This window comes from Pholcus phalangioides, unplaced genomic scaffold (genome assembly GCF_987345545.1).
Source record: "Pholcus phalangioides strain wild (caught in Gottingen) unplaced genomic scaffold, Ppha-v1.0 ptg000032l_1, whole genome shotgun sequence".
NCBI lineage: Eukaryota > Metazoa > Arthropoda > Arachnida > Araneae > Pholcidae > Pholcus > Pholcus phalangioides.
In genome coordinates, this window is record NW_028301622.1 from 348,377 (window position 1) to 363,111 (window position 14,735).

At 36.3% G+C, this 14,735-nt stretch overlaps 1 protein-coding gene across 2 annotated transcripts in view; it reads right to left on the reverse strand.

The window, feature by feature from the left end:
• The window catches only part of wcy (WW domain-containing adapter protein with coiled-coil wacky), a 99,453-nt gene that overhangs the window by 19,316 nt on the left and 65,402 nt on the right, over positions 1-14,735 (reverse strand). For both annotated transcript variants that reach the window (XM_089253254.1, XM_089253255.1), the window contains one exon: positions 10,227-10,354. In XM_089253254.1, coding sequence (XP_089109380.1) covers positions 10,227-10,354 — 128 coding nt within the window. The remainder of the gene's footprint in view (positions 1-10,226; positions 10,355-14,735) is intronic.

Consider the following 14,735-nt stretch of genomic DNA (forward strand, 5'->3'; position numbering starts at 1 on the left):
TACTGATTTCCAAGTCTGATGAATAGAAATGGCAACCCTGTGCCTGGCCCAGTTAAGACCTGGTTTACATCAGATATCTTCAACTTTATGCTTGCACCACTGTATCACAAAAGCACCCATGAGTGCTCACATGGATGCTCATCTCCTGATGTGGGACATAAAATGCACTCATGAAGCTTGAAGACCTTGAGATGACTAATGTTTTCATATGAAAAAGGCTAAAATTATGAACTAAACTAACAGGACCAAGCTTAACCCAAATAACTTTGATTACTAAGAGATTTGTTTAAAACGTATCCAACCATAGTTTTCCATGTGTAAACCACTTAAGCTAGGGAGGCGTGGTTTGGTGCACATGTGTAGGTGATCCTAGTGTGGATGCTTGAATTTTTACCTACCTGCAGGAGCTGCAAGTTGCTGGCAGACTGCCAATAAATGAGAAAAAATAAACAAACACAGTTGCATTTTTATTTTTGATAAAATGGCACGAAAAACTTCAATGCTACAAATTTTGTATGAAACTTGGTGATTCTCTAGTAGAAACAATCTGCAAGATTCAACAGACCTTCTGAGATTAAAAAAAGGCACCATACCGATAAAGAGGGGGGTGGTACCTCTTTAAAAATGGCAGCACTTCAATATACAGTCGCCGTCCCCCCCCCCCCCCCCGAATTCGCAAGGGGTTACGTTCCTGGGGTGACTGCGAATACTGAAATCCACGAATAACTGAAATCATAGGTTTGTTTTTGTTTATCTTGTTTATTGAACATCATGAGAAGAGCAGTGTGACTTAGAGGTAAAAGGGAATGTAAAAGAGTGTGCAGCAGTTGTTGGCGATGTTTTCTGAAAGAAAATTGTGATTTCTGTTTGCTGTTTTTTCTTCTTCATATCATCAAGTATGTTGGAATATGTTGACAAGGCTTCCTCTACTAATTTTCCTACATGTGAAGAACGTGTGTATGTCATGAAAATAATCTATTGCTGATTTGAACTTGCGAAGCCCTTTCGCTATGCTACTCATGGTGAACTTGTCTTCTACTTAAGAGCTGCCACGACTCTAGTTATGGCAGTAATCGCATTAGTGAGTGTAATTCTTCCATACCTTCAAGACATTTTACGCATTGGCATCTTCTATTGCATGCACAATCATCTCCATTGAGTGGCCTGTATAGTGAGCATTGAATACTCGCTTTACCCCTTGATCAAGAGGCTGAATGATAGATGCTAATTAGGAGGCATATAAAGGACTTCCACACCATCAGCTTTGAACACATTGACATCTTGTTGTCCAGGAGCATTATGCAGTATCAAAAGAACTTTGAATGACATGTCTTCACTCTCAAGGTACCTCCTGACTTCCGGAACGAAACACCATTTAAACCAATCCAGGAAAAGTGTTTTCATAGTCCAAGCCCTTTTATTGTTCATCCAAAATAATGGGAGCTTTGACATCCTTTCTCTTCAATGCTCGCGAATTCGCAGATTTGAAAATTACAGTGGGATTTATCGTGTACCCATACACATTTGCACAAAACATAGTAAATCTATCTTGAAGTCATGGTAAGTCTATCTTAAAACCAGGCCCTTGCTTTCCTTCTTGATTGATAAATGTTCTTTGCAGCATTTCCATCCAAAATAGTGCAGTTTCGTCAGCATTAAAAACCTGCTGATGTACATAACTCGTCTCTTCAATAATTTTCTGCAAAGTCTTTGGAAATTTTCTAGCTGCCTCCTGGTCAGCAAAGGCTTGTTCACCAGCGATTTTTACATTGCGTAATCTGAATCATTTCTTAAACCTATGAAACCAAACTTTACTTGCATAAAATTCTGATGAAATAGACATTTCACCAGCACTTCCCTTAATAGAAGTGTAAAATGTTATCAAATTTTTCGTTATAATATTACAATCAATTGGAATACCTTTTTGTAATAGTCTTGTACCCACCCAAAAAAAAAACCATTTTCAGTACAAGAAACACGTGGATCCCATAGGCGATGCAAAGTTTTCGCTGCAGCTAAAGCCATGGCTGAACGAATTTCAGATTCCTTTTTCCTGATATATTTGACCGTAGATTCGTTGTTTCCATAATGGCGGGCCACAGCAGCAATTGACTTACTTTTGCCAAGAATAGTCAATATATCCAATTTTTCTTGTAAATCTTCCACTTTTTTTTGTCTTTCCGAAGCATTATCAGTAGAAAAATGAGCCATTCTAAACACGCACAACTCAAATTTTGTAAACAAAATATGTGAATGACGATTTGCGAGTGTTTCTAAAAAAAATTACCCAATAAAGCGGAAAAAACGCAAATATGGAAATCGCGAATACGGGGGGGGGGGGGGGGGACTGACTAGAGTGAAGCATGCTCTGGATGCCCTCAACATCCACAAATGATATTACAGGGGCTTGCACCCACCAACTCGATTTAAAAAAGTAAGACTCCCCCAGATAACATAATTGTAGCGTCATTTTAAATATATATAAATTCTCATTTTCAAAAAAAATAAAATAAATTTCATAACAATATTTCAGTATTCTATAAGACTGATTCAAGCGAAAGCAAAATGGCAAAAATGACTCTATAGCAAAACAATTTTGGGCTAAAACAAAGTAGGGCCTACTAACAACCACAGATAATTCTTTTCTATCTCTGCTCATTACATTACATTTTTTTTTCTAGAAGTCTTCCAAAGTCCAGTCTGCCAACTCTCTTCCACTATGCACAGCAAATTACGATGAAGACATGTTAGTTTTTTTTTTTAAGAAAGAGACTCCAAGACCACTTTCAAAAGCACAGTGCAAGTTGTGTAAATTACAAGGTCCAATGTAAATAAGTTGAACCGGATAGTTTCACTGTTGTTTGAAATGATTTGTTTATATTTTTGTAAGGCATGAGAAAGAGAAGCCCAACCTTGGAGAGAGATGATTGTGTAAGGCTGAACACATAGTAAAACGGAGAGCAAAAGAACGACGGGAAAAGATTCGAGCAGCAGAATCAAACACACCGATTCCAATGTGCCAGCGTATAGTGGTGCGCACCGCAACCTGCGACAAGCTATAAGAGCAACGTGTCCAAGATATTTTGTTTCCGCTGCTTTGATCGCTTGTGTGATGTTCCAAGATGGCCATCAAATTGTTTTCGCTGTTAAAAAGCTGTAGCGAGGTCAAAAATGTCATCAGAATCGTTGATGTTAAGTTCTCGACATACTTCAAAATGGTGTGGATGATCGAATAGAAACAAGTACCGAATAATTTTCATACATTTCCCGTCTAACTTTTTTTGTGCGCACGCACTTAACCAAACCGAAAATGATTTATATTTCGAGTTTTAAGCTAATTTATTGTGCCCAGTGTGGGAAAATGTACTTTAGTCTGAATTAAATATCATGTATGTTTTTATGAAAAAATTGGCAAGTTTTCTTCGTTTATTTTCTATATACCGTCAATATTACCACATTGGAAGTGTACTGAATGTTTTTATGCTAGATTTTTGTGTGTCAATAGATATGTTTCTTGTGTAACAAATGAAACCAACAAATATTTATACAAATAAAGCTATTCGGGGGGGGGGGGGATTTTCCACTTCTACCCTCTCGCCTATGCTAATAATACAAATTTAAACAGTACGGGGACTTTGATAAACTTGATATTTTTCTCAATTTTTTCCTCATATAAATTTAGTAGAAAATATTATTGATCTTTCGAGAAGTGATCACACTCAAGTGTCGCGAGAAAAGATGTAGGGAGGAAAGCGATCAAAATATGAGGAATATTTCCGTAGTTACATTTAAAAATATTGATATTCACACAACACTATTATTTCTAAACTGTTGTCTGAGCAATGGTTTTTATAATTATGAAATTTTCAAGCATTCTTTAATTTAAAAAAACCAAGCTGATTGCGAGTTTCTATTCGATACTCTGCTATATCAAATGCCCCCACTATGTGTGCAATGTTTCTTGCTCGCAGCTATATTCTCATCTCGCTTCTCTTCCTTCTCATTCAAATACAAATACAACGCCACAACAGGCAAAATGTCCAACGAAATGACTCAAAAAAAGATGCCCATAACAAATATGGATGTCATATTTCAAAAATACAGCAACCCAATTAAAAACAGAATCACTAAAATTATAAACAATATATGCACATGATACAATGCGTAGCCGGTCAATTTGTTGCACACAACTTGTCGCGCCTCAATTTGTCGCGGTACAAATTTGTCGCAGTGTCAATTCGTCGCGGTACAAGTTTGTCGCAGTGTCAATTCGTCGTGGTACAAGTTTGTCGCAGTGTCAATTCGTCGCGGTACAAGTTTGTCGCAGTGTCAATTCGTCGTGGTACAAGTTTGTCGCAGTGTCAATTCGTCGCGGTACAAGTTTGTCACAGCTCCAATTCGTAGCTGTACAAGTTTGCCACCGTGTCAATTCGTCGTGCCGTCAATTTATATATTACAACGCAGAATCAATTTGTTGAACCGTCGATTCTTCACTGTACATGTTCCACGCGAGCTTGTATGTAGATTTTTGCCTTAAACGTGAAATAAAAACATGAACAAAAGTGTACACACAGTTAACTGAAAATAATTTTTGTCAATGCAGAAAGGTCATCGAAATTAAAATTACAATATCAATTACATTTAAAAATTTAACTGCATATAAAAGTTTAATTATATTTGAAAATTCGGTTGTAAAAATTTGAAATGTTAAATAATTGATTTTTGCTGTGATAAAATTTCAATATCATGTGGAAAAATTTCGGTTTGTATGATATTCCCCAAATTACAGTGAGCCTATCTTTAACGGTAAATTTCTATCTGCCCCATTACAGTATCTCCATAAGAGCCTGAAATATTTAATTAATTAATAATTCAATTAAATTAATATTTAATTTCACCGTATAAGCCGCACTTACAACCACACAAACAAACCAGCCAAAGATATGCGACTGATTATAAATATAAGATTAATGGTTATATTATATCTATACGACTAACCCATAGTCATCTTTCTTATTGGTGATTACATTGCCTTTGTCGGTGCTCATCCTGTGGGCATTATGAAAACTTCATTGAATCGTCATTCATAAGCACTGTACATTTCCACCCTTGATCTGCGCCCAACTCCTTTCGCTGTGAGAAATAGAAATCCCAACAAAAGCAAGAAGTGCGGCTTATACGGTGACAATTAAATATTAATTTAATTTAATTATTAATTAATTAAATATTTCGGGTTCTTATGGAGATACTGTAATGGTAAATGTTGGTGACTCTCGAAGAGGGGGGGGGGGGAACTCTCGAGCACATGGGGCAGATAGAAATTTACTGTTAAAGATAGGCTCACTGTAATTTGGGGAATATCATACAAACCGAAATTTTTCCACATGACATTGAAATTTTATCACAGCAAAAATCAATTATTTAACATTTCAAATTTTTATAACCGAATTTTCAAATATAATTAAACTTTTATATGCAGTTAAATTGTTAAATGTAATTGATATTGTAATTTTAATTTCGAGTGTCATGTACATGAAGTTACATACAATGGGATAATTAAAAGTCTGATTTCATTCTTTTTACTCGAGAGTTGTTACTTTAAGAGTTGGAAAAAAAATCAAAAATTGGTTGACATTTGCAGTGGTGTCAGAGACAGAGATGCTGTTGGTGCCCAGCGTACTTTATGGAATGGGTATGAGCACCCAGAGAAATGATTCAGAAATCTAAATTGCCTACTTCAAGATCAAGACAAGAACCCACAAGTTCCAAACACTTCCGGCACCCTTGGCCAGTCAAAGGTGCCGACATGAAGGAAACATTGAGGGGGTGGGGGGGGAGGCTCAAAATTGCCATTCATTCCGTTTATAAGGGACTCAAACCCATACTCAGGAGACGGCGAAATGGTGCATTGAATTGTATATTCATGAGTTATTGGAGTTCGGGGGGGGGGGGACTCAAATGGCATCAGCCACCAGGTCTGGATGGATAGCTTCTCGATGGATAGCTATGGATAGCTTCTCGATTTACCCCAACATGTTTATCGTATTTCTTTTTAAACGTGTCAATTGTGTTACAATTTACTACATCTGGGGGTAAGCTATTCCATTTATTAACAACCCTATCAGAGAAAAATTCCCTGCGACACCATAACCTCGCATTGTCCCTTACCAATCGATACTGGTGTCCCCTTGTAACAGCAGTCGATTGGCGGTGTACTAAAAGTTCATGGTGCATCTTATCCATCCAGTTGAAAATTTTAAACACTTTGATCATAGCTCCTCGACACCTGCGCTCATCTAATGTAAACATATTTATAAAATGAAGTCTCTTTTCATAACTCAATCCCCGTGTGCCAACAAGGACACGCATAGCTCTTCTCTGCACACCTTCAACCACGTCTATGTCCCTCTGTAGGTATGGTCTCCAAAACCTTACAGCATACTCCAGTCCAGGATGAACTAAGCCTTGAAAAAGTGTAAGAATGACTTTAGGAGAACGCGAAGAGACCTTTTTGAAAATCAAACCAAGCATTCTATTCACTTTTTGACCACCGCTGAACAATGTTCAGAAAACCTAAACTGCTCGTCAATGAGATTCCCAAATCAGTCATCCTAGTTGCATCTGGGAAAGTGACACCATTCAACTCGTAAGAGAACCATGGGTTGTTCTAAACAAAATAGGCAACCATGCACTCGTCAACGCTAAACATCATGCTCCATTCATTTGCCCATGACGCAATCCTGTTTAAGTTGGTCTAAAGCAACTCCCTATCACTTTGATTCCCGATTACCTCCATTAGCTTCACATCTTCTGTGAATTTGCTAGCAATCCCATTGATACCCTGATCGAGTTTATCGATAAAAAAGTGAAAGTCTGCGGCCAAGGACACTTCCTTGAGGAACTCCACTTGTGACGCCTGTCCCATTAGAGAATTCCCTGTTCACCATAACTCATTGCAACCTATCTCTTAACCATGATTCTATCCAATTCAGAAAGTTGCCCTGTTATTATTAATTTTTTTTTAGTGATACATGCTTTTATATTGGGTTTTCTGATTATATTTAGCATCCATACTTGTGTGGAAAATTTTTTTCAGCCAAATTGTTAAGCAATTTGCCTGTTGTGGCCCTTGTATTTGCTTTTTGTCGTTTTTTAATCCAAAATAGTCCCTCACACTTTGGGTAAAGAAACACCCTAGTTGAATCCGGCATAGCGACACCATTCAACTCGTAATTTGGCACTGTACGGCGCAATTGACAGAGTTCCCACCCCTACATAAATTAAAAATTTACTGATTTTATTTTATGGTCTATATATCTTTCTGTGAAAGAAGTTATGTGGGGGTGAATTTCTTTGATAAGAAAAGCATGCATAGGATTCTATTTTCAAAAACTGAAAATAGAATCCTACTGCAATAAGGTGGAAGGGAGCATGAACTACACAAGTTCACTACAGCCGGGATTATACTATAAAAGTTTAATAAAAGAACTTTTACAAAACTAGAAAAAAAACAATAACCCTGTTGGTTACATCCTTGAATGTAATTGATACTCTCATTGGTTGCAGTTTTCAAGTTTTATATAATAAAAAAATTTATGGAACTTTTATAGTTTAAGTGTAATCCCTGCCTAACTGAAGGATGCGCCTAGACAACATATGTATTGAGCTACTGAAAGAGGCAAAAGGGGCAAAGAACATCTAAAAGAGGGAAAATAAGAAAATACGTCATAAATTTAATGATTCATTACTAGTTCACAGTAAATAATGATTGACATTTTCTTGATTAAGTGTAAAATTGTAATAAGTGTTGAAAAATAAATTGATTCTGTATAAGTGATATTAAAATAAAATATTTCATCTCATTTTTTGTCAGAATATGGCAATAAAAGTCTTTCAATTACAAGTTTATTCTTTTAATATTCATTTAAATAATAAATTGCATAATATTCATTATCAATCATTTGAAATTACCATTAATTTTATTTTCAATTAAAAACAATTTTATTTATAATTGTTATGAATTTTAAGAAAATCAATATTCTGCCAAATCATTAACCAAATATTCAGTATTCGGCCAAATCACTTCGTTCCATCCCCATTTAGAAATTTCCCCCGACTTTCAATAACTACGTCTGATCCCTGACTTTCGAGGTTATAGGAACCTTGGATATGACAACATGGGAAGTTTTAATTTAAGCCCATAATGCATGAAAGGTAGAAGACTTGATTTAAAAAATCGTAAAGGCATTGCGACTATCGTCAGACCTGATGCTGCTTTTACTAGGTTCCGGTTGGAAAGTTTCAACTACTCCTAAACATTAGCTCCCCCCCCCCCTCCTCCCATCCATGATCTTTCATGGACAATCCCTTTTTCTGATATTTGTTATTTTAATCATGTGCTCTTCAAACTACCAATGAAGCGGAAAAAGTAAAAACGGCATCACAAGTCTTTCACAGGAAAATGTGGGATCAATCAATTGCCAAGTAGATGACAAAAAGTCATACATAATTATGGCAATTACATGAAAGCATAGGGGTACTTAACATTTCATTTATTTGCCTTTTCTTTTCACTTAAAAAATGGGTACAACTTTAGTACTTACCTAATACACATGTTTACTGGAGCTCTACCATCTCATCTCATAATACAAGAAAATTCAAACATACCAGGCTTTCAAACTGGGTTTAGGGACCATTTGATTTCTAAAATATTACCAGAATGTATTCAAGACCGTTCCGGCTGAAAAAAAAGCCCTAGGTTTAATTTTGTGTGTTAAAATAGGGATTTTGTACCCAGTCACAAAGAGCAGAGCTTCTCAACTGCAGGGCCAAAATAGTCATTACTAAGCTATGGTGGGTTCTCTTGAAACTGTCTAATTTTATTCATATTTTGCTTTCCAGTTTTATACTCTACTAGCTATAATACCCAGTGCAGCCCGGGTTTCCTTCAATTACTGGGAGGATTGAAAAAGTGACAAACCATTATAAATAAACTGTTATACATATACTAGCAGCATTACACCAATTTATAACAATAATACACCTAATATCAAGGAGCTTTGAGATTTTTGTTAGATCTAGTGTCGTTCATAAGTGAATTTGTATCACTTCTAAGATTAGAAAAATCTGGAGGAAGGAATGGAAAGTTTATCACACTTTTTTTAGAAAAATTGTCTGATTCCTGTTGATCATCTGTTATTTTTGGGAAAAACAATTTTTCTTTATTGGTGTGTGGATTGTTTAAAAATATTTTTATTTCTACTGCTCAAGAAAAAAGATAACATGCAGCAATATACAACAAAAGGAAAATCATGTGGCAAGACATTCCAATTTTTTTTTTTTTTCGTACACAATTTTTCCACTATAAGTATTGAGAAACTTCTTCCGCTGAGCAACCGAGCGTGAAGATTTGGTATTCAACCCAAGTGGGAAACTCGGTCAGCGAGACTAGTGGTTAAATTTTTCCTCTGAAGACGGCACCCATTGGTGTTGAAATGCATTAGGACTTTTATTATTATTATTATTATTTTGTATTTGCCTTATTCGTTCGTGTCTTCTCAATATTCTTGGGCAAAGTGGATCAACTCTTCTATAAGAAGTAAATTATGAGTTTTCAACAAGTTAGTTAATGCAAAGTATCAACCTTGAAATTTTTATAGGCCCAAATAAATTCTTGTAAAACTTTTCTTTCTATGCTTACTTTACGCCAAAAACAATTGAATGATACACAAATTACAGTAAAATCCTGATATGACACTCTGTAGGCCAAGAAAAATATCATTGTAGTGATTATCACATGCCACTAAGCTTATGCTGTTGTTGGCATCTCTTCAAAATCATTTGTACCACAGAAAATACACTTGAAGGTTATTTTCCCCAAAAACTTATAACTAATTGGTTCGTTAATAAAACATGTTTTTTGCTCAGTAAAAGCATTTATCATAAAATTAGACATCACTACGACTGTCTATAAGAAGTCTTGGTAGCAGCTTCAAAAATATTGTTATAGAGGGTTCATCATAGTAAAAGACATTGTTGCAGCAGGAGTGGTTTAATATTTTTACAGTAGCAATTGCAAACTAGATTTTAAAATACATTGTTGTAGAGGGGTTAATCATTATAATAAGTATCATTGTAGCAAGGTTTCACTGTAAAAGGAAAATTCACTGAGAAATTGATTCAAAAAGTCAAGAAAACAATCGCTGAAAAGCCAGTTGAGCCCTCACCTTTGCTCCTGTAAAGTTGCTTGGATTTCAGCTAACCTCACCAGAGCTCTGGCCATTTTTAGCTCAGCTGACACTTGGGTACAATTCAAACTACCTATGCTGTAGCCTTCTTCCCAAAGCCGATTTGCCTGTAAAGAAAAGAATGATCATGAAGTATTTTGCAGACATCATTAGCATTTCAATCACTTATAGCAGGGGTTCTCAAACTGTGCAGCGCATCGCTTTGGTGAGCCACAGAATGGCGGCACAACAAAGGTTTTTCGAAGAGATTCTTTATTTAACTGCTCTGGGAAGACGCGGATAAGCATTGATAAGTGTATGTTAAGCAGAATAGCTGATTTTTTTTTTTCACATGATCTTGCGTCTTATGTTTATCTGCTTGCATTCAGTTATGAAAATGTTTTGTTTGTTTTTCTTCCCTCCCTCTGATGTGTTCTTTATTTTGAATATGGCACTGAGTGAGGCTGTTTTCATTGGTTGCATTTTTTACAGTGCCAGGTGAGCGGATTACTGACTATATATATAGACTGACTGATGTTTATCTTTTTGTACTTTTGTGTTTTAAGTCCTGCTTACCATGAATAAAACCGCCTTTAACAAGACATGAAGTACCATCATTTAATTTGAGCTCCACCCTTTCAACAGTCACAAAGTGTACAAAAAAGGTATACATGATCCCCTGGTCCCCTAAGTGCTTCAGTTCCAAGAAGTTCTCAATGAGGGCTGAGCTATTTTTAGATGGAAGTTTTTCAACTGTTTGAAAAAGCATTATGTAGTGACCCTAGGTTCTCCAAATAGTGAGCATTCGTCAAGACAAACTTAAATGGGGATTTTAATAAAAATTAGAATAAGAATGTATACTGGAAATGTTGACATCCTCAGATATGGTTCAATTTTTAGATTGCACTCCCCCAATTTGCTTCTCCTATCTGTATTATTGCGATGGCGAGTTTTTTCGAGAACCTTGCGTTCGAATTTGCAGATTTTGGTGATGCCGAAATTCTCGGTCATGTTATTCACCAGCTCTGATTGCCTTTTGTATTTCTTCTAAGGCAGAGATGGCACCTTGCCCTCTTTTTCAATACTCGCGCATGTGCCCTCTTCAATTCACTTTCTCACAGAAGACTTTTGCTTTTCCCCTTTTATAGGGAAGGACAATCTCCATCTTCAGTGTCAGAGGCTTTGCACAGTAATCCATACACGTTTGGTGGAGTAATGCACTGTTCTCAAATTTTTTGTGCTACTGCAGTGAGAATTTCAACAGGTTTACAAAAATCGTTATTTCCTACTTTCAATATGAGGCACTAATATTCACACACACACAAGTGACCCTTCAATTCTTTTTTTAAATGCACTCATTGAGATAATTTTCCCTTTCTTAATTATTGATATTGGTATGCAGTCAGAATGAATCACTGGAATTTGACAACCAGAATCAACTAAGCTTCCGATTTTTCCATCATCTACGCAAATATCAGCATAATGTAAAGGGTTCAAATCCAGATTTGGTTCACTCAAATTAAATAATTCTGATAAAATTTTTGCAGTCAACACATCTTCTGGTTTCTCTTTTGCATTAGCCTTAAATATTTGGTCACAATTTCAAATAGAATGATTCAATTCACAAATTTAATACTCCTTTGGGGTTTTTCTGATATTCATGCTTTCAGGTCTTCTTCCAGCCCTTATCGCTACAATATTTCCAAGTTGGTGGTTGATATGCTATTCATGTGTATGGTTCTCATTCTTCTCCATGACTGAAGTGTTGTTTCTGCAACGATGACTTTTCTTCTTCGAAGAAATCCTTCTGCTTCTTGTCGATGTCTACCCTGACATTCTCGTAGTCATTTAACTTATTAACAAGGATGTCGTGTTGCTTGAATTGAGACCACTTGTCGATAAAATGGTCTTGCATTTCTGACAGTACTTTCCATTTTATCTGATCCGTAATAATCAAATCAGACCGTTCTTCAAAACTGGTCATCTCTGGGTCTTGGATCCATTCAGTGAAGAAGTGTCCGAGTTCATTAGCAAAATCACACAGCGTTGCTTCGGATCATTTATTGTGCTTCATGAACATCTGTTGAAACTTCTTGGGAGCAAGCTTATATCTATTTAGTGGTGGTATATCTTAACATATGACTATGACCAAGTCAAATGGTCATAGTCATATGTTGTCTCACTTTCTTTAGCTATGACTAGATAATAGTCCAATCAGCTATGAGACCAAGAGTTTCTTTTTGATTTCAGTTCTTTCTACTTACCTCTTAAAGCACCACTAGGCAGAGCCGTCATTTCAACTTCTTCCGGGGAGGGGGGGTAAAACACATGCACTCAATGTATGTGTATATATATATATATATATATATATCATTTTTAGTGTATTTTCAAAAGCCAGTGGGGGGGCCACGCCCCCCCCCCCCCCTAAATGACGGGCCTGCCACTAGGTAGAGGCTGATCTCGTTGCTCTTGGGATCAAACAAACTTTTGTAAAATGTTTTGCAGCTCTAGTCTTGGCATTGACATTAAGCTCACTGAAGATTCCCCTGTGGAATCGTTGCAAATCCTTTCAATTTTTTTACTTCAAATTCCATTTGTTTAATTTGCATTTCATCTTCCCTGATTTCCATCTCTTTTCATTTTCTGTCCTCAATTACGGTGTTCAAAAATTCTTCGATGAACTCTGTCATAGCATTCTGCCTCGGTTATTGCGGATTTCAGTTGAAATACCTTCATATCCATAACATTTTCAACTTCCATTTCCATAGCGACTTGCTGTGAGTCCTCCTTTTTGCCTCTTGCTAAGTAAGCCACGATTCACTGAAAGAAATAAAAAAACAGTTCCTAAGGAAAAACTCACTGCACTTTTCCTTCTTTCTTCCAAAGTGAAGCGAAATGGTTGGAGTATCATCTAATGCTCTTTCAGCCGTCTTCGAGTATCTTCCTCACGACAAAAATTTCCTACTCTTCGCATCGCCTTCTCACAATGAAAGCTTCTCCCCCTCCACCCCCCCCCCCCAGATATTGTCTGATCTGTTGCTCACAGTCCTTTCGACGGTGCCAATGTAGTAACCCTAGATTCTCCGAATAGTGTGCACTCATCAAGACAAACTTAAACATGTATTAATAAAAATTAAAATAAGAACATACACTGGGGACGATCCTACTCGATCGTTTTTTGCACCCCTTTTTTACTTTCGAATGTCTTCCCCCCCCCCCCTTCAGTTCTTGTGATTTTTGTTCTCCTGAAGCTTTTTCCCTTGATCTTGGGCTCTTGAGCTTTATTGTATTGTTAAGTCAAGGTTTCAACTGTGGAGACGAGCATACAGAACTCTACACATTATATTAACCAAGACATGCTCACAATGAAACGAGACACTGTCACCAAAAAAAATTAACAGCTACACCTACACCAGAATCAGCATAATATTGCCGCGCATGTATGCCAAAACCATGGTGTAAACTAGTTCTCTCCGGATCGCTGTTCACTTTTCCTTGTCTCCAAGTGTGATGTGGCGATAATCCGGCTAGAAATAATTGCCAGTGAAGAAATGTATTGAAGCTGTATTTTTCTATGGAAACTAGACTAAACGATGTAGAGTGAGGATGATGTCCCAAGCGGGAGAGGTCTGCTTGGGACATCATTCAATTTGGACAAAATTTATTATCAACATTTTATCAATGGAAAAATTAATTAGTACTACAAAAAAAGTAAATCTCTAATTACAAAATCTTGTCAAAAGGTGAATTTTGTATTGCCAACAGAGACAAAATATCTCAGGTGATGTTGGTGATGTGCTATGAGAACTTCCAACAAGGCCTATAAAGGAAAAACCAAGGGCGCTGCTCAATCACATTTAACGAACTCTGCTAAAGCAAGCAAGAAACAGTGGAGGGTATTCCACATATCATCGTGGATTCTTCAATAACATATTAGCATTGTCGTGTCTCAGAAAGCTATGATGAAACAGATCGCCTTAACAACAAAAATATATTGAACTTTTGCATCAAAATTCCACAGTCCCGGGAATCGCTACTCTCCATGTCACAACAATACAAACTTTCAGGTACTGATAAAGTTATCTCCCTGATGCTCAATTATTTTCCATTTTTAGTTTTATTCTTGTCGACATTTCTTTTAACATTAATGAGTAATTTAGCAATGCTGTAATCTATCTAGAGTTAAATTTTTTAAACATTTCTTGCATTTAATATTTTCATCTATGTCTTGTTGCAATTTTTTTTAATAATTTTTTTTTAATAATTTTAAAATTCATTAGTATTCACATATATTTTTAATAACTTTTTTAATCTTCCATCATAGGCTTTTTAATGCCAATGGCTTATTGACAAATCCTAGGCGACTAAAAACATTATAGCACCACCTAATTTTTCTATGTGTGATTAATAGTTTGGGGTAAAAGAAATATGCTCCACTCTTAAAATATTTGGTTGGCGCCTTAGATTTTTTTCCATTTGTCAAGCCCTGTGTTTAAGAAAATGTTGAGG